The sequence below is a fragment of the Malus domestica genome, chromosome 06 (genome assembly GCF_042453785.1).
Source record: "Malus domestica chromosome 06, GDT2T_hap1".
In the NCBI taxonomy this organism is placed as follows: Eukaryota; Viridiplantae; Streptophyta; class Magnoliopsida; order Rosales; family Rosaceae; genus Malus; species Malus domestica.
This window is the reverse complement of record NC_091666.1, coordinates 14,530,770-14,550,417: the sequence shown is the minus strand read 5'-3', so window position 1 is coordinate 14,550,417 and position 19,648 is coordinate 14,530,770. Positions and strand designations below refer to the sequence as shown.

The following is a 19,648-nucleotide window of genomic DNA, read 5'->3' as shown; positions in this document are numbered from 1 at the left end:
ACTTAAAGGCTTCACTTACAGTTTAGTTATCTCCAGAGTCAAGTTTTTGTCCACAGGTGGTCTGACCTAAGTTCACAATGTAGTCCTAATCACATAAGGTCCATCACCAGTTCACCACCTTGTTATAGTTCGGCAATTATTACCATGTTCTGAATAATATATAACACAAAACTCTAGATTGTGACTACTCACCCGTCGAAATTACAAGAAACGCCGGCCAATGTTCCTTCAAATTTCAACTATATATTGCTGCTTGAAATGGTTGAGTTGCACTCCAAGTTCTTCTCTTGTCCATTAAAGATGGAGAACAAAAAGGGTACAGCGTTGCATGTTTTATATTTTCTTGGTTTAACTTTCATGTTTTATTCATCACTAGCAGTTGTACAAGAGAAGCAAAACCACCTCCAAACTTATATTGTTTTTGTTGAAAAGCCTGTATCCCAGAAGTTTTTCGCACTATCTATTGAAGATTTGGAGATTTGGTACCAGTCATTTTTGCCCGAAACTCGTGCAAACTCAAACCAGCTGATGAACCAAAGACTGATTCATGCATACCATAACGTGGCCACGGGGTTTGCAGCAAAATTGACTCCTGAGGAACTAAAGGCGATGGAAAAGAAGGAAGGGTTTGTGTCGGCTCATCCAGAAAGAAGGCTGCCTTTGCTTACTACTCATAGCCCTGACTTCTTGGGTTTACACCAAGGATCAGGAATTTGGCAACAAACAAACTATGGCGAAGGCATCATAATTGGAGTTTTGGATACAGGGATCCCACAAGATCATCCCTCATTTAGCGACGAAGGAGTACCTCCTCATCCGGCTAGATGGAAAGGCAAATGCGAGTTCAATGGGACGACGTGCAATAACAAGGTTATTGGTGCAAGAAATTTCATTGGCGCAGGTAAAAGCAAACCTGATCCAGAACCTCCAATTGACACAGATGGCCATGGGAGCCACACGTCTAGCACAGCTGCAGGAAATTTTGTACAAGGCGCAAGCGTGTTTGGAGAGGCCAATGGCACAGCTACTGGCATGGCTCCTCATACTCACTTGGCTATGTATAAAGTCTGCGAATTTGACTGTGCGGAAGGTGACGTTTTGGCTGCAATGGATGCTGCTGTTGAGGATGGAGTGGACGTGCTCTCCCTCTCGCTTGGCGGGCCCTCAATTCCTTTCTATGAGGATGTGATTGCAATTGCTGCATTCGGAGCAACTCAAAAGGGAATTTTTGTCAGCTGTGCAGCTGGAAACTCTGGTCCTGAACCCGGTTCTTTGTCAAATGAGGCCCCCTGGATTCTTACAGTTGGAGCAAGCACAACTGACAGAATTTTAAACATAAACCCAAATCCTACAGCAACAATCTTGTATAATGGCAATGGAGACCCACTCGCTCCCAAGGTAGCATCCTTTTCATCCAGAGGACCAAACACTGCAAGCCCTGGAATTCTGAAACCTGACATCATTGGACCCGGTGTTGACATCCTAGCAGCATGGCCCGAATCAGTGGACAATGCCACACTTCCTAATCCTAAGGCAACATTTAACATAATTTCGGGTACCTCAATGTCAACTCCTCACCTAAGTGGAATTGCAGCCTTGCTCAAGAGCTTACACCCTGATTGGTCACCAGCTGCAATTAAATCTGCCATCATGACAAGCGCAAATGTTCTAAATCTTGCCAGCAGGCCCATTGTTGATGAATGGAATAGGACTGTGGACATCTTTGCAATTGGTGCAGGACATGTTAACCCTTCGAAAGCAAATGATCCGGGGCTCATCTATGACCTACAACCAGAGGACTACATTCCTTACTTGTGCGGCTTGAATTACACCGAAAAACAGATAAGGACCATCACGCAACAAACAGTGAACTGCTCTCAGGTCGGCGCCATAGAAGAAACACAGCTGAATTATCCTTCGTTTTCTATCATAGTAGACCCGGATAAAATGCAGACCAAGTCTGTGCTTTACACAAGGACTGTGAGGAACGTTGGCCCGGCTAATTCAGTTTACAACTCAGATCTTTTAGTACCAAATAATACGATCATGAGCGTGACTCCTCAGGTGCTTACATTCACAGACCTTAACCAGACGATTACCTACCAGGTGGAATTTACTGCACTTGACAAGGCTAATACCCAGACACAAGGATATTTGAGATGGTTTTCTGCAAGTCATAATGTAACGAGCCCAATATCTGTGGTTATTGGCTCTAGGTAAAATTTGAATTTCAACATATCTATTTATGAATTAATAATAATGAACACAATAAAATCAAGGGTATTCACAGCCTTGCTCCTGAATTTAACTCTGAGTTTAGCTGAACCGTACACAAAGAAATAAATTGCACGCGCTTTAAAAAAAGAACGCGCCTGCGAAAAAAGGGTTTGTCGGTGTCACTGCCGGTGTCATCCAAGCGTCCCAGCTTCCGCACCGAAGTGGGTATTGGGTCTTTGCGTTCTGCTGTCGTAGCAGTAACTTGTTGCTGAAATTGGGGTTTTAAGCTCTGCAATTTGAGGGGGTCCTCTGCACCTGCAGACTTGCTGTAACAATACAAAAGAGACATGGGCTCTCCTTTAGAGAAGACTTCCATTGTTGCCTACATCTACACACTTTTCAACGGGTTAATTTCTAATTTTATATGGCTTTTTTTATTAGCATCCCACATATTGTTGGATGCATCCGCAAAAAATTCAATATTAAATTACTTATTTATTCTACTATGCTATGACAAATTCGACCTTATTAAATTTAAAAAAAAATAAGAAATTTTCAAATACAACCCACATCACTTTTAACGTATTATTTATGTTTTTCAATTATCAAAACTCTCCCACCTCCATTGTTGAACAAAATCCTAACTAATGAAATTACAAACACATTGATTGAGAAAACCCTAACAAAATGTCTATGAATATGCCAATGCTATTGATCACTATGACTGCAAGAAATTATTTTCTCTCCAAACACACATTTTATCACACCCTAGCATTTACTATGTCGAAAAACTTCAAAACTTATGCCTTTGAACCAGCTCTGTGAATTGCAATGCCAACAACTTGAAACTTTCAATAATTCTTTTTTATTTTTTATTTCTTTTGTTATAGAAAAGTTACATAAGATCTTGAGTTTGGATAATTCTTAAGTTTGGAAGTGACATAAGATTGCACAAAGATAAAAAAATTTAAGATAAGTGTTAGCGTCCAAATCGGTTAATGATAATATGCTCTCAAGTTGGAAACGAAAAACAAGTCAATCACAGAAGTAATTAGTCTAGGAACAGCAGGGTATCTAGATTCAATCCATCAAAATTAAAAATGAGTATTATAAAATTTGAAGAAATTGGGGTATATATAGAAATATAATGTGTGTTTTGAGAATGTGGGGGTGTAAGGGTATTATGGAGAGGTATGTGGGGTGTATAAAGATAATTTTTAATTGAAAAAGTAAATGTGGGGTGTATTAAGTATGTAGGGTTTATTCAACAATTTGTGGAGTGTTAATATAATAAGCCATTTTATATTTAATTTTTTAATATTCTTTTGGAATGCATTTTGTTTTAGGTTGAATGGTTTTCATGGATAAGTCATCCACTGCCCTATGCCCACGGGGCTTTCTTGACTTTGATACTTCCTCCAAATTGAATATTGCTATTGGTTCATTATCCGGACAATCCCCAAAAGCAAGGACCTTTGCTTCCATTATCACAAATAGTGTAGAAACTTCAGTTAATTTAAGTCAACTTCCTATTTCTATTGTTCAAGGTGATGTGACTTATGTCAAGATTAGTGAGAACCTTTATTAAGAACAATTACGCTCATGCAAAACAAACCTCATTGGTAGACTTTTGATAAAAAAAAGGAACGATGCCGATGAAGATTGAGTCTCTCAAGAGTGCCTTGGCTTCTTTATGGAAGCTTCAGAATTCTTGGAAACTAGTGCCTCTAGGCAAAGGATATTTTGATCTTCATTTTTCCACCGAAAAAGATATGAGAAGAGTGTGGGGTGGTGGAACCTGCACACTTCAATTTGGTCTTCTTAGGTTGTCCCAATGGCAACAGAACTTCAAGCCTGGTGACGTCCTTCCCCAAACTCATGCATAGGTATGGATCAAAATATATGGGTTAAGTCAAGAGTATTGGAATCCTTGCATTCTTATGGAAATTGCTTGTGGGGTGGGTAACCCACTTCAGTTGGATCATGCTACACGTGAAAAGGTATATGGTTATTATGCTAGATTTCTGGTGGATGTGGATCTTTGTGCTTATTTTCCTTCGTCTATTATGGTTGAGCGGGAACAACGTGGTTTCTCTGTTGATATTATTTATTAGAATTGCCTCCAACTTGTGGAAATTGTGGTGTAATTGGCCATTATACAAACAAATGTAGGCATTTAAAGGGCAATCATTCATATGGGATGCAACCAGATGTTGAGGCTCGCCGTTGCGGACGCTCACCAACTCGTTAGGTTTATTGTCCAAAACCATCTACTAAGACTGTTTCTCCTTCAGGTGATACTATACACAAGGAACGTTCTCCTTCAATTGAAATTATTCATAATAAGCGTTCTCCTGGACTTAATAATGATATAGAGGTCCCACCTTGTAGCTCTCTTGAGCAACGGCATGTTGAACAAGTTAACAATTTTGCAAATCAAATATTAATGAGTGTTGTGAATACCAAGTTATGTGTTGGCTGACAAGGTTATTGATTCGTCATCAGATCTTCATGGTCAGTTAAAGACAAATTCAACTAGACTGCTTCTAGAGCCAACCAATAATATTAATGATACCCTTTCTTGTACCTTGAATGACACTCTTTCAAGGGAGACCGAAGATGAGCCTATTGAAGAAAATAATATTGCCCGTATTGATTCTAATGTTGATGGAGATGTTCCACCTGGTTTTGGTCCGAGGAATGAGATCAATGTTGTGGATGCAGGGAAGGTTTCCAATGACTTTACTCTAGTTCTTAGTAAATCTCAGCAGAAGAAACAGAAAAAAAAAAGAAAAAAAAAAAAAAACCTAGAAGTTGACGTATGTAGGCAAGAAGAACCTTATGTTACGAGGGCAAGAAAAGTTATCTCTACCTCCAAATGAAGTTAGTTTATTGGAATATTCGCGGTTTGGGAATTCTAATACGCATACAAAGTTTTCTAATGTTTGTCATTCCCATCATCCCGACTTGGCTTGCATATATGAACTTATGGTTACTTTTGATTCTATTCCTTCTGCTTATTGGAATTCATTAGGTCTATCTTTGCTTATTGTTAATAACAAGGGTGATTTAATGCCTAATATTTGGGTTTTGCATTCTACGAGTTGTTGTTCTCCTACTATCATTTCTTCTTCAGGGCAACAAGTTACTTTCCAGGCTTCTTTTGATGTTACTCAGTTTACTATTGTCTATGCGGCTACTACTTTGACTCTTGGTCGTGTGCTTTATGTTGCAATCTCTTAAATATTTGTTCTAATACTATAGTATTTTGGATGGCAATTGGTGACTTTAATGCTATTCTTGGAGCGCATGAGCAAATGGGTGGTCACTTACCTGCTCAAACTTTGTGCGAGGACTTTTGCAGTACTAGTAAGCTTTGTGACTTTACTCATATGGATACTACTAGTGATTTTTACAGTTAGATTAATGGTTGGAGTGTTTATGGTTACATGGAGAGGCATCTTAACCACTATATTTGTGACACATACTGGTTACAATCTTGGTCTCATACTAGTTGTTCAGCTTTTCCCAGGGTTGTTTATGTTCATAATTGTCTAGTTTTCTTGGCTTCTGCTATTTGTCTTGGAGGACCGCGACCTTTCCGATTTCATTCAATGTGGACATTACATTCAGGATTCTTTGATTTGGTTGCTAACTGTTAGCAATCAACTGTTGCATATGGGTGTCCAATTATTGACCCTAAAAACTACCAAGCCTACGTGGCGCTCAGGCCAAGTAACTAATGAGCTAATTACGTCATTCGGTTGATACGGGGCGTGCCAACTTGTCGGCCGAGCTCAGCCGAGGAGTAAAATATGTTGATGTTATGTTAAGTGCACTGCTGACTTCTTGATCTCGCGACTGTGGCCGAGCAAGGAACACTCTCGACCTTCGAGTTCTAGAGCCTGAAGGCAAGGCTGCTAACTTCTCAAAGTTCACAAATCGTCAGCGCCGAATTCGATCACAGTGATTATATTTGTAAGGGTATAAGCACGCCGAATCGACACTAGAGTATAGGGGCACATATACTTAAAACAGATATATGTCTTGATGGTAAATGTGGTTCGGCCGTTAAAATGCCAAACTCTAAATCCAACTTGTGAGTATCCAATCATAAAATAACTTAGCGTTAAACGCACCAAGTCTGGTGATACGTAACACCTCACTTTGCAGAGAAGGTTCGTGAGATGACATATGTCAATAAGGATTCGAAAACCCTTCTCGACCGAGACTTGGACACATAACCAGTCGGCCTTGACATAGTGTTGTTTATCCAAACTAAAGGTGCTTCGCGGTAGGCTAATTCTACGATGACAGTGCTGTTTATCTAAACTGAAGATGTTCGCCGGTTTCCTTCACATTGTTGTTTATCCAAATTGAAGATGTATTGGCCAAAAAGAAAATAAAAATCTCAAGGTTGTTGAAAGGTTTCGCGTAAAGCGAGAGTTTGCACAAGGCAGTTTATGTGTTGAATTGGAGGGGGCTTGAATAATGCATTCATCCCTCTATTTATAGTAGCAAACCTGTTTCTGATCAAATCAAAACTATACTCAGATTAGGATTCCTTACCCCGACCCAACCTTATCTCAGCCAGTCCTACTCCTATTAGGACTTTGAACTCATCCCCTTATCAGGCCGTATTCATTCCCAAGTTTCAGCATCCTCATCCTGCCAAGACTTGTTATTGTATCAGGATTCAACTACCTTATCCTAATAGGACACGGCCGGCCTCTGAGCAATGCTTCTGGGCGGAGAACAATCCTAAGCTCGACCCAAACCAGTATTTTGGGCCCAAACATTGCCCCCTCGCTTCTGAGGTCGTTGACCTACATTCCTTGTGTTGGAAATGTGCCCTAAAGCCAATCATATGATGATACTTTACGGACATTTCACATGTTAAACTAATCTAGTTTAAATATAAAGGGCAAACATTATTGTTTGAGCCGTCTCATATAAATGTTATATGCTTAAACGATAAAGTCCAAGGAATATGTGATTGGGAGAATACGATCTAAAGAAGTTAGATTCATGAGACCATTCTTTCGTAGACACATCCTAAATGTTCCTGATCATAGGATTGCCAATTGGGCATTGACAGTCCGTTAAGATCAGTACGTACTGTGTCTTCTCTCAGGGAGAGTGACTAGTCTCGAGTCATTGGTGTGTGTGACATCAAGTCAAGTACGTAGGTGCTCAATAGAGAATGAGTTCACTGAACACGATCAACGAAGAGTTCTCATATTCATGTCACATGAGAACTCATGGTTGGGATAATGCAAAGTAGTCCTTTGACCTGAGGCATCACAGTTGTCTTGTGGTTAAGTCCTTGATCTTTGATTATGTCAAAGTCACCCCATCGGGGTGTCCACGGCATCATTGGGGTTAAGCCACTTAGTCATGGAGACAAGTGAATGCGCAACAAGGGATCTCTAACCTTCAAACCGTTTGAGGGAGAATACTCTATGATATGATTTAGAACCTCTGGCCAGAGTATGAATGAGATTTAGGAAAGCGTTCCAAATCACATTCAAGGTAATCATATAAGCACACAAATCACATTGGATAGTAGACATGAATAAATAAACTATCAAACCAAACAATGTGATCAAGAGTATTGTATTAGAGAAAGACCGTATTGCATTTGTAATCCTAAACTGAATAGGTTCTCTACCTCTTCTGATTAGCTTGGGTAACCATGATATGCTGCTAGGTGTCACTCATGGTTTGTGGAAGCCCTAAACGTGTATAAACACTAAAGGGAGAATTGAAAGTAAGTTTAAATTCACAATCGATTTTAAAGAATTTTAATCGCCAACTGCCTCGCTAAAAGGAACCTAATGGATCATACACCGTGTAAGGTGGAGATTGAAGAAACAATGGAGATGAGTAAGAATAATTAAATGGTTTAATTATTTATGGCAAGGATTAATTAATATGTTAATTAATTAAACGAATAAGTTCGTTAAAGACCTCGGGATAGTTTTGGACCTTAAGGCCCAATGGGCTTCGAACGTCAAGCCCATTGACTTAAGTTGTATGACAACTTAATTCACAAAGGCCCAAAAAGCCCAAACAAAACCCTATGGCCAGCCATTTAGAGGAGGGTAGTGAACTTGCTTTAATTACAAGTTTGCCACTCCAATGAATAAAGGTATAAATATGACTTTATAGCCAAAATTCATTAAGGGTTTTCTTTTAGGAAATTGGAGAGAACACAATGCTCTCCTTTCTCTCTAAAGAGGCCGGCCCCCTTGGAGGGTGTATCTAGCGATCCCACTCCTCCAAGGTCACTCATTTCTACTTAAATCTAACCTTGGTGTGGAGACTTAGAGGTTCTCAATTTTGGGAACTTAGAGAACCATATTCTTCCATCCAAATCCATGGATCTAAGAAGCAAGGAATGAAGGCCCTCTCTTTGGGTGATTAGCCTTTGCTTATGCAAAGAGGAATCTACAAAGGTATAAATTTCTCAACTCACTTTGATTTGAGTTGAGTCTTGGTTCACCAATCTACTAGGCTTTGAATTTCATGGGTAATGTTTTGTTTTTGAATGCATGCAAGCATGATTCCGCCTTTTAATTGTTAAATGCATGCTATAGATGTTATTCAAATGAACATGTTTTCACAAAATCATCCTTCAAGTGGTATCAGAGCCTAGGTCTAGTAGTTGGTGAATCCTTTTGGGTTTTGTAGTTCATAGTTTGTGATTTAGAAGTTGTAATATGTTACAAGCTTTATTCTTGTTTCTTTGAATGTAAATTTTGTTGGAAAATTTGCCATCTCAAATGTTGTAGATGTAGTTCATATGAGCATGAATATTGAAGCTAAAATTTGGTGCCATGCTTTTGGGAATTTTCGGCCAAATCCAAAGGGTGGATTTTTGGGTTCTTGTTTGACTTGTTAAATGTGTTTTCAAGTGACTTTTGGAACCCCTATGTACCCTAGTTTGGTTAGATGTTATTTCCCTAAAGTTTGAATGGTTTTGAGATGTTTTTGGGTGAAAAATGTTCATGGAAATTTTTGAGTTTTTCATGAATGTTCTTCATTGTTCTTGACATTTTTGCCAAGAACAAAAAGTTTTGTGTTTTGATTCAAAGTTTTGATTTATTTCATAAAGTTTATGTTTTATGTTTTTTCAAATGTTTAAATGTTTTAGATATTTGTTTAAATGGTGATAGAAATAATGGTGGGTGTGAAAAGATTAATTCCCTTTCACACACACCACTTGTGCACTTGCATGCTTTATGTCAAAACTCACAAATCAACACACACATCGCTCACATCTCCTCTCCAAAACCGGCCACCCTACATGTAGGGTACTTTTGGGGCTTTTATGCAATTACATAAAGTTTTGATACTTTTGTGTATTTGCACTTTTGCCCAAAAGTTTACGTTTTTACGTTTAGGTCCAAAAACGCTAAAGGACAAATTGTTTTGCTCCTTTAATGAAGTTTTTGCATTGTTTAAATTTTGGGTTCTAGTGTAATTACATGAAGTATTAGACTTTTGTGTTCTTACAAAGTGACCCCAAAAGTTTATGTTTTTGCAATATAGCCCAAAAGTTGAGGTTAATTGCTTTATGGCCCAAATAAGTTGTGGTTATTGCATATTGGCCCAAATTAGGTAGAGAACAAAATTGTTTTGTCTCTTTAAATGAGAATTGGATTTTCATTTCATTTAGCTCCATTTAAATCAATTTTATGGATACAAAAACCAAATGAAAATGTTGCATTCAATTTAATTAGTTAAAGTGTTAATTAATTAAAGGGTGATTATGAACCTAAGCCTACGATAATTGAGCTATGTGAAAGGCCGTTTCAAATTTGTTTGAACCATGGGAATGTATAGATTAGATTTTGGTTGTAATTTGATTTGATCAAATGTTGTAAAAGAGCATAAGCTCTTCTTTACTTTAAAGTAATTTGATTTATGCAAATGTTGTAATGAGCATAAGCTCACCTTTACTTTGAAGTACTTCTTTCTTGCTTTATTTGATATGCATGAAAATGAAGTAGTTGGGTCCAACGCCCCTAAGACAACACGCCTTAATGTGATTAAACGCGTAAATAAAATCAATCACCATCCCTAGACCGAGATTCAACACAAGGCTCGTGTTGAATCTAAACAAAGGTTCATAGTCATCCTAAGGCCCTAAGGCAACTATATAGTCCATCAAATGAATGCAAAGTTTATGTTAGTAGTATCATATACTCTTGCTTTAAAAACCGTTTTATAAGCATAGTGGGAGTATTATATACAACTAAAACAATCAAATGGACCAATAGTTGTAATAGGACCAAAATTGTTTTAATATAGATTAAAATGAATATTTATATGTGATGAGACCTAAAACCCTCAACCAAACAATTATTAAGTTGACAAGCGTGAGAGTGCTTTGAACACTCTTTCGTGGCCTTCCACCGTGGTAGGCTCCAATCGTTTATGACTTGTACACCGCCTTCACCCTATCATGGGGCAGTGCAAAGTGCATGCTTATACTCAGGAGGAGTCTATATACATACTTGATGAGGTGAGTGTAGGCAACGAGGATGGCCGACATCGTATCATCGTGAGGCTATTCTTGAACCCCTTCACGAACTAAACATGGTGGGAATGACTTAACTAAGTGCAATGGAGCCAACATCATATCATTGTGAGGTGACATTCTCTAGAGGCCAAATAAGATGGGTACTTGCATTAGTTGCAAATGAGTAAGTGTACTCTCTCATTATTATTAATGCTAGCCAACATCATATCATTGTGAGGTGGGCTTGGTAATAGTGAGCCTCCCATACCCTACTAAGAGTTTCATCCAAAACTCTCGAATTCCAATTAGGGATATGGAATTTGCCAAAAATAGTGGGTGGTGCTATTTGATTTAAAGACCCGAATCAAATGGCTTAAAATCAATCAATTTGTATTCGTTATGTATTTGCTTACCATTATATTTGCAAACGCTATCCCACACTTGACAAATAAAAGCCGAATGCTTTAGTTTCCGGACTTGGTACAACAATCCCAAAGATTGTCTTAAATGGATTGTAGAAGTACCTAAGTAGTCCCATCCTCACAATCTTCCTATTGATAATATATCATTGGAAGAACATGTTAGATAAAGTCTATCATGAAAAAGGACAACACAAACAACCAATGCTTATTCCTTCGTTATATGAACAAAGGAACTTACGAAGATTAGCATAATGACAAGGACACTTTTAGTGTTATTAGTTCACTTACAAATCGTTGTATGAAGAAATAATAGTTGCTTTGAACAACCCTTAGTCAATGCAAACACTAGTGCTTGTTTCTTTGTTAAATGAACAAAGAACTTTAGAAGAAAGCACAAAGGCATGGACACTTAATGTGCCATGATTCTTCACTTACAAATTGTTGTATGAAGAAATGAGAGTTGCCTTGAACAACTCTTGAAAGTTTGTAATTATGTTTAGAACATAATGGTTGGTTGACAAAAATAGTCCATCAACATGGACTGATGATGATTTTGAATCATTGAATGTTGAAGTGATAAACCACTTAACGAGACGAAAACTAGGCAAGGACTTCACCTTTGTGTCCCTATCCTAATGGTTCGCTAAGTTTATTGTAAACTGTGTAGTGAACAATAAACACATGCTCTCCAAAATGTTTGATGTGTATAACACAATTGAAATAAGTTTCAAGAGAGATAGTGTGAGTTTAGGGACCATGACTATTGTAGTCAAAGGAGAAGTCAAATAAAGAAGATAAAAATAACTCCAAGGGAACAAACTTTCTTTATGAAAGGATGGACATTGGAAGGGGTATTTGCAAGAAATGTCTTGCAAGTGTCAAGAACACACCTTTCAAAGGTGTTGTAAATTGTTCTTGAATAGTTCAAAACAGTCGGTTCTTCTACTTGAATGCTTGATTCCGTATTAGTGACTATGTTTTACAATCGTTGTAAAAGTGTGACTAATAAGAAGTAGAAGATATATGAGAGAAGAAAAAGGTACTTCACATTCGGAACGTGAATAAAATATAGATCTCTGCGAAGGCAGATAGTACTTACTTCCTCATATGAACTACCAAAGAAATTGGAAAAACCAAAGATTGTCTTTACATTCCAATTTTAAGGAATTTAATTCCGTCACTATAGTAGAGATGGATGAATGTTTTGTTTGACAAAACATTGTTCTTTATTAATCAATGATTGGATTATAGTAATCTATTTGATTGTCTCTATAGTAGAGATGATATGGTAGTGTTAACTGTTTAGAATATAAGGATGCTTAAAACCCAAAAGGTTGCAAGATAGTGACTAATCCCAACTGAGTTGTGATACCTCTAAAACATAAAGTACGAGTTGGTCATAGATGGATGCTTTGGATCGTTAGATCCGGATCCAATACCTTCTTATTAAAATTGTATAGAGACGAAATGTTCGAATCTTTATTCTTTTGGAAAGAAGAAAGAATCACAAAGTTGTTGAGGTTAATTCACTTAGATGTTAGTGGCACTTGTCCACAACATAATACTACTCATGTTGTTTGACATTCACCAAAGATCACTCTCGGTTGGACTATAGTTTATTTTGAATAAACACAAGTCCGAATACTTTGCAAAATGTTTCAAAGAATTCAAGAAATGTAAGTTGATGAGTAAGACGTCTAAAGTATTTACATCCTTAGATTTGATCCAAGGAATGGTAACACTTTAGAATAGTTTTCTTGAAAGATATCAAGGAAAGAAGCATCATAAGATAATGAATTTCTCCATGAGGAGAAGAACGAACTCGAATAAGATTTAGTTCATTGGATGTTATCTATTACCCATATATATGATATATATACTTCTAAAACAATATGATTGTCAATTAGAAGATCTTCCAAATTTTTCATAACTCCATAAGATGTAGTTGGAAAGAAAGACAAATCTTAAGCATGTTAAGATTTGGGGTTGTGTGCTAATAAGCAATATTTGTTTGATAACAATCTTGTGGGATATCCTTAAATTAACTTTTGGATATCACTTCTATAAACCAACTAACAAATGTTGTTTGTTGGATAGTTCATTATAATCCTACCATAGGATTTGTCTAAGATAGAGCAAATGAACGAGAGATAGAACTCAAAGAATGGGTTCTTTGAGAGATAAGATGATAACCAACAAATATAACAACCTAGTTCCTATACCACAAGCTCCAAGGTAGTCGAGGAGGATTTATAAACCGTCTCAGTTGAATGGTTTGAACTTTATGACTATGTCATAGAGTTGCACCTCTTAATTCGAAAGAAATAAGAATGAAAATCCTTATGACTACATTGAGTGTATATATATGATATATACTCAAGGAAATGGTAAAGCACCATTTGACCCGAAATAATGAAACCTTCATAAGCTAATTGGTAGCTTAAGGTAACTACAATCAAAAGGATGGTTGACTTTGAAGAAACCATCTTTGACGTAGTCTTGGTTTCAATTAATTCGAAGATAGCTAGCTACAACTAAATGGTGATTCAATGTTTGGACATTATATGGGTTTCCGAAACCATTATTAAGATAGTCTTGATAATATATGTCTAAAATTATGAATCACAAGACATGTAAGTTGTAGAGATCCATCCATCATGAATCTTAGCAAGCTAGTGGGAGCTATAAGCATCCTGTGAGAAAAAGGATCAAATCGTTTGATTTCTCATAAAGATGTAAATGAATCTTTTGTTTACTAGGTTTACAAAAGATTAGTGGGAGTTAATCATGTTCCTAAAATTTAAATATATATGATATATTAATTTTGGAAATGAAAAGAATACTTCTTCGTTAAAGTTATGACTTTAATACATTATATGAAGATAGAATGTATATGGGAGATATAGTCTATATACATGGGATGGAAATCTATAATGATATATTTCATGATATAATTGGATTATATCAATCCCTAATAATAGACAATAGATGCTAGGAAGTTTCTCATATGATGATAAACTTCAATTAGAAGGACAACTCTAGTGAGACTAAGAAGTTGCTCTTCTCAAAGAGAACGTACTCTTTGACTCCCAAAGAAATAATGCGTACATAGAATCCTTTATGCATACGCATAAAGGTGATTTATGTATTTCATATTGTATGAAAAACATTGACATGAGTTGTACCTAGAACGGTACAAGACGATATCAGTGCAAGCCTAGGATTAGAACCATGGCAACTGTCAAGTGAGTCCTTAAGTATTTAAGAAATACTAAAGGATAGATTCCTCAAAGAATGAGGAAGAATTAGAGTAACGTAAAGGAAGCGTAAATGTATTAGATTATGAATCTAATCCATCATTGGATGTTTATTCATTATGAATGAAGAGATAATCAGATATCTCTTTATTATGACTAAAGAGATATTTGGATGGAAACATTAAAAGTAATGACTTTAGTGTGTTCCATTATGAATGCAAAATATATTGCCATATAGAAGCTTACAACAATGTTGTTTGGATGGGAAAGTTCATTTATGAACTCTCTATTCGGTTCCAACCAGAAAGTGTATCTAGTGTACTGACACTATGACACTAATGGGGCGATAGCTCAAGCCAGGGAATCAAGGTCTCATCAAGATCCGAACTCATATGAGAGACTGAACCACATGATTGAGAATCATGTATAATGGTGACGTCGTTATTCTCAAGGTTGCTTCTATGGATAACATATAGATATCCATTGTCTAGGCCTACTACTCAGCCATTTATGAAATGACTATAGAAGAGGTATCATCACTGATGATCAAGCTGATTGGCTCTAGTGCAAGTGGGAGATTGTTGGAAATGTGCCCTAAAGCCAATCATATGATGATACTTTACGGACATTTCACATGTTAAACTAATCTAGTTTAAATATAAAGCGCAAACATTATTGTTTGAGCCGTCTCATATAAATGTTATATGCTTAAACGATAAAGTCCAAGGAATATGTGATTGGGAGAATACGATCTAAAGAAGTTAGATTCATGAGACCATTCTTTCGTAGACACATCCTAAATGTTCCTGATCATAGGATTGCCAATTGGGCATTGACAGTCCGTTAAGATCAGTACGTACTGTGTCTTCTCTCAGGGAGAGTGACTAGTCTCGAGTCATTGGTGTGTGTGACATCAAGTCAAGTACGTAGGTGCTCAATAGAGAATGAGATCACTGAACACGATCAACGAAGAGTTCTCATACTCATGTCACATGAGAACTCATGGTTGGGATAATGCAAAGTAGTCCTTTGACCTGAGGCATCACAGTTGTCTTGTGGTTAAGTCCTTGATCTTTGATTATGTCAAAGTCACCCCATCGGGGTGTCCACGGCATCATTGGGGTTAAGCCACTTAGTCATGGAGACAAGTGAATGCGCAAGAAGGGATCTCTAACCTTCAAATCGTTTGAGGGAGAATACTCTATGATATGATTTAGAACCTCTGGCCAGAGTATGAATGAGATTTAGGAAAGCGTTCCAAATCACATTCAAGGTAATCATATAAGCACACGAATCACATTGGATAGTAGACATGAATAAATAAACTATCAAACCAAACAATGTGATCAAGAGTATTGTATTAGAGAAAGGCCGTATTGCATTTGTAATCCTAAACTGAATAGGTTCTCTACCTCTTCTGATTAGCTTGGGTAACCATGATATGCTGCTAGGTGTCACTCACGGTTTGTGGAAGCCCTAAACGTGTATAAACACTAAAGGGAGAATTGAAAGTAAGTTTCAATTCACAATCGATTTTAAAGAATTTTAATCGCCCACTGCCTCGCTAAAAGGAACCTAATGGATCGTACACCGTGTAAGGTGGAGATTGAAGAAACAATGAAGATGAGTAAGAATAATTAAATGGTTTAATTATTTATGGCAAGGATTAATTAATATGTTAATTAATTAAACGAATAAGTTCGTTAAAGACCTCGGGATAGTTTTGGACCTTAAGGCCCAATGGGCTTCGAACGTCAAGCCCATTGACTTAAGTTGTATGACAACTTAATTCACAAAGGCCCAAAAAGCCCAAACAAAACCCTATGGCCGGCCATTTAGAGGAGGGTAGTGAACTTGCTTTAATTACAAGTTTGCCACTCCAATGAATAAAGGTATAAATATGACTTTATAGCCAAAATTCATTAAGGGTTTTCTTTTAGGAAATTGGAGAGAACACAATGCTCTCCTTTCTCTCTAAAGAGACCGGCCCCCTTGGAGGGTGTATCTAGCAATCCCACTCCTCCAAGGTCACTCATTTCTACTTAAATCTAACCTTGGTGTGGAGACTTAGAGGTTCTCAATTTTGGGAACTTAGAGAACCATATTCTTCCATCCAAATCCATGGATCTAAGAAGCAAGGAATGAAGGCCCTCTCTTTGGGTGATTAGCCTTTGCTTATGCAAAGAGGAATCTACAAAGGTATAAATTTCTCAACTCACTTTGATTTGAGTTGAGTCTTGGTTCACCAATCTACTAGGCTTTGAATTTCATGGGTAATGTTTTGTTTTTGAATGCATGCAAGCATGATTCCGCCTTTTAATTGTTAAATGCATGCTATAGATGTTATTCAAATGAACATGTTTTCACAAAATCATCATTCACCTTGGTTTGAGCTTTGGCCTTGAAGAAGAGAAACCGTCCTAAAATAAACATTGAACCCTCTCGAGAAATACCACCATGCGTATTTATGAGACACGATCTCACGATTTTGATTTTCCAACCATCATGCCACGTGTCGGTTCCTTGGTTAACCTAGCAGTCCTTAATCATGACCCTCGAAAATGTGCGACAACCAAAACGTCTGTTCTACATTAAACCCGCCGCAACACGCAATCGTGCATCCTCAAATCGCGAAAACCTTGGTCTTTTTGCCTGGATTATCTGAATATCAGCAATGATTAGCAACTTTCCCACTCGATTCTATCCTCAATTTTGAAAACCAAACCTTTAACCTTCCTTCCAAAATGCCCATAAATACCTGAATCTTTTCCATTTGTACTTTACACTTTACAAAACCCTTAAAACCTTCTTGCCATTTTGCTTTCAAAATCCTAAAAAACCCCAAGCTCTTAACCTAGAAATCCTCGAGTCTTCATCAATGTCCTCTTTCATCTCCAAGCTCTCCGACGAATGCAACAAGTGCAAGGACTTCATTGACCGGAGCGTCATCAAGAGTCTACGCTTCGAGAGTGATTGAAGCGCCACTCATCAAATCCTGGGACCACTTTTCAAGGAAGCAGTGCTATCGTCCATCATCAACCTCTTCAAAGACCACTGCCTGACACCCTTGCTGCAAAGGTTTGATTGGTTAAAGTGATGCTTGACGAAGCCTCAAGAAGCCTGACCTTTGACCAACGTGACCTGGGCAGCTTGGGTCGAACGGATGGAAAAGTTCTTCGGTAAAGAATGGGAGGCTCTCGGGATCCACGACGCCATTAAACTTTCGACCATGAAAATTACCATGGATAAAGAACTCCTTATGGCAACTCTGAACTTCTAGTGCTCAGCCACCAACACCATGATCCTTCCATTCGGCCCTATCACCCCCACCATTCTCGACATCTCAACCATTCTTGGGACCTCTCCTTCTGGCATCCTAGTAGATGCCGCCTTTTTTGGGTGCTGGTCGAATCTCGACCTTAAAACATTATTTGACGAACGGGTCGTCGAGACGCTGAACCAAAAAGGTCAAGAGCCTTCAAAAGAAGAAGTTCAGAAGTTGTACAAGAACTTCTTCAACTACAACACCTTCATCCTCCATTTTGCTAGCCAAGGGGAGGAGAGTCTACGAAAGGGAGAACACAAACCCTTCATATTTTACTGGTACAACAAGTTTAAATGTTGTACCAAGTAAAATAAATGCTTGGTCGAAAATATGCCTGTGGCTGAAGCTCTGGCTAGTGGTTACTCCATGGCGCTCTATCCAGCTATTCTCGCCAACCTCCTGCACTGTCTAGCCGAATCAACCTTCAACAAGATTGACTAGCACCAGAACGGGCCTCTCTGGGTATTCCAACTTTGGCTGCAGGTCTATTTTTCCACACTTCGGCCAAAGATCCCCAACTTTCATCTACTGCAGCGTTCATCCTTCAGTTGGCATCTCGACCGCCACCTTATCACCAGGCCGAAGAAGTCTTCAAATACTTCTTCGGCCTAGATGTCCTCTCAGACGATGAGTTTTTGATATGTTGCCATCAAGAGTACCCTTTTTTCCTCAGGCTTCCATCATCATCGTGGAGTGAAAGTGAGGATGCTAAGCTTTGTCAAAACTGGAGTCGTTCGTGATAACATGCGACATTCCCCTTGGCTGCGACGCTTGCTGAGCAAGCTAGAAGGTCTACCACCCCCATTTTGCTGCCCGATAACTCGGCTAACTCCAAGGTTGCCCAGTGCCTTTACTTACTTCCGGCTCTCTCCTAAGCCGATGACGCCTCTCTAGCTCCTCAGAAAAGGAATATAGAGATACCGAGAAAGAGTTTTAGGAACGGTGTAAAAAATTTCGTCTCCGACCAACTGTTCTTGAATCTCTCAGCACTGACACCTTCGACGACTGGTGGGAAGGGTACACTTATGACTTTTTTGGCCTTTCGGTCGAAGATGTGGTCAACAAAATTTTTGGTGACTGACCCAAAAAAACCCTCGCCCTTCAATCCAAAGAGACGACCCAAGGTATATGGCTATCTCTTCCCTTATTCTTCAAACACTTTACTCCATTTTACTAACTTGACTTCGTTTTCTCAGGCGATCGAGTACTGAAACAAGCAGACGTGATCGCCACGGCTATAGCCAGGAAAAAATTGCCCCCTTCCTCCAAGAAAACTAAAACTACCGCACAAACCCCGCCAAGCAAATGGCCTCGCCAGGAAACTAAGACGGCAGGTGAAGCTTCTCGTCCCACAAAATGCGTCAAGAAATTGGCGAAGAAAGGAGAACGGGAAATTCACATTATCTCTAGCCAGACCATTGGAGCGACCACTCCTAGTGCCTCTCCTTCTGCTCCCATTGTTCAGGCCTCGACGGAGAAATGGCCAACTCCAACTAACCTAGTACCCTAAATTCAACCCGTCCTTAATGTCCCTGAGGTCATGGTTGAACAAGTTGCTGTACCGCTGGTCACAAAGCCTGCAGCTCCGGGGCCGACCGTTGCACCTGTCTTGGAGAAGGTAACCCCTTCGGTCTGGAAAAGTCTCCCAAAAAATCCAAAACAATCAGCTATAATCTTGGAAGAGGTATGATTATGTTGTTGGTAACTCATTTTTCTTATGAAATTCAAAAGTATTAATAGCTTTTTATTTCTGGATGACGAGAACGACGAGATTCTGCTGGCGAGTCGCCCTCGACTAACAAAACATCCTTCTATTGAGCCTCCCCCTATGGTTGAGGTGGCTGACCAAGTCGATCCTCCTACAACCGATCGTGGAAAAATGCCTCAAGTTGAGCCCGAA

General features: G+C 38.5%; 1 protein-coding gene across 1 annotated transcript; it reads left to right on the top strand.

Annotated features, from left to right (window-relative positions):
• The first annotated feature begins 357 nt into the window (after positions 1 to 357).
• Positions 358 to 19,258, top strand: LOC103448492 (subtilisin-like protease 3). Its single transcript, XM_070823165.1, has 5 exons — positions 358 to 2,216; positions 4,685 to 4,974; positions 5,252 to 5,431; positions 5,482 to 5,586; positions 18,945 to 19,258. Exons 1-5 carry the CDS (start codon positions 358 to 360, stop codon positions 19,256 to 19,258), a joined length of 2,748 nt encoding a protein of 915 aa, XP_070679266.1.
• The last annotated feature ends 390 nt before the right edge of the window (positions 19,259 to 19,648 follow it).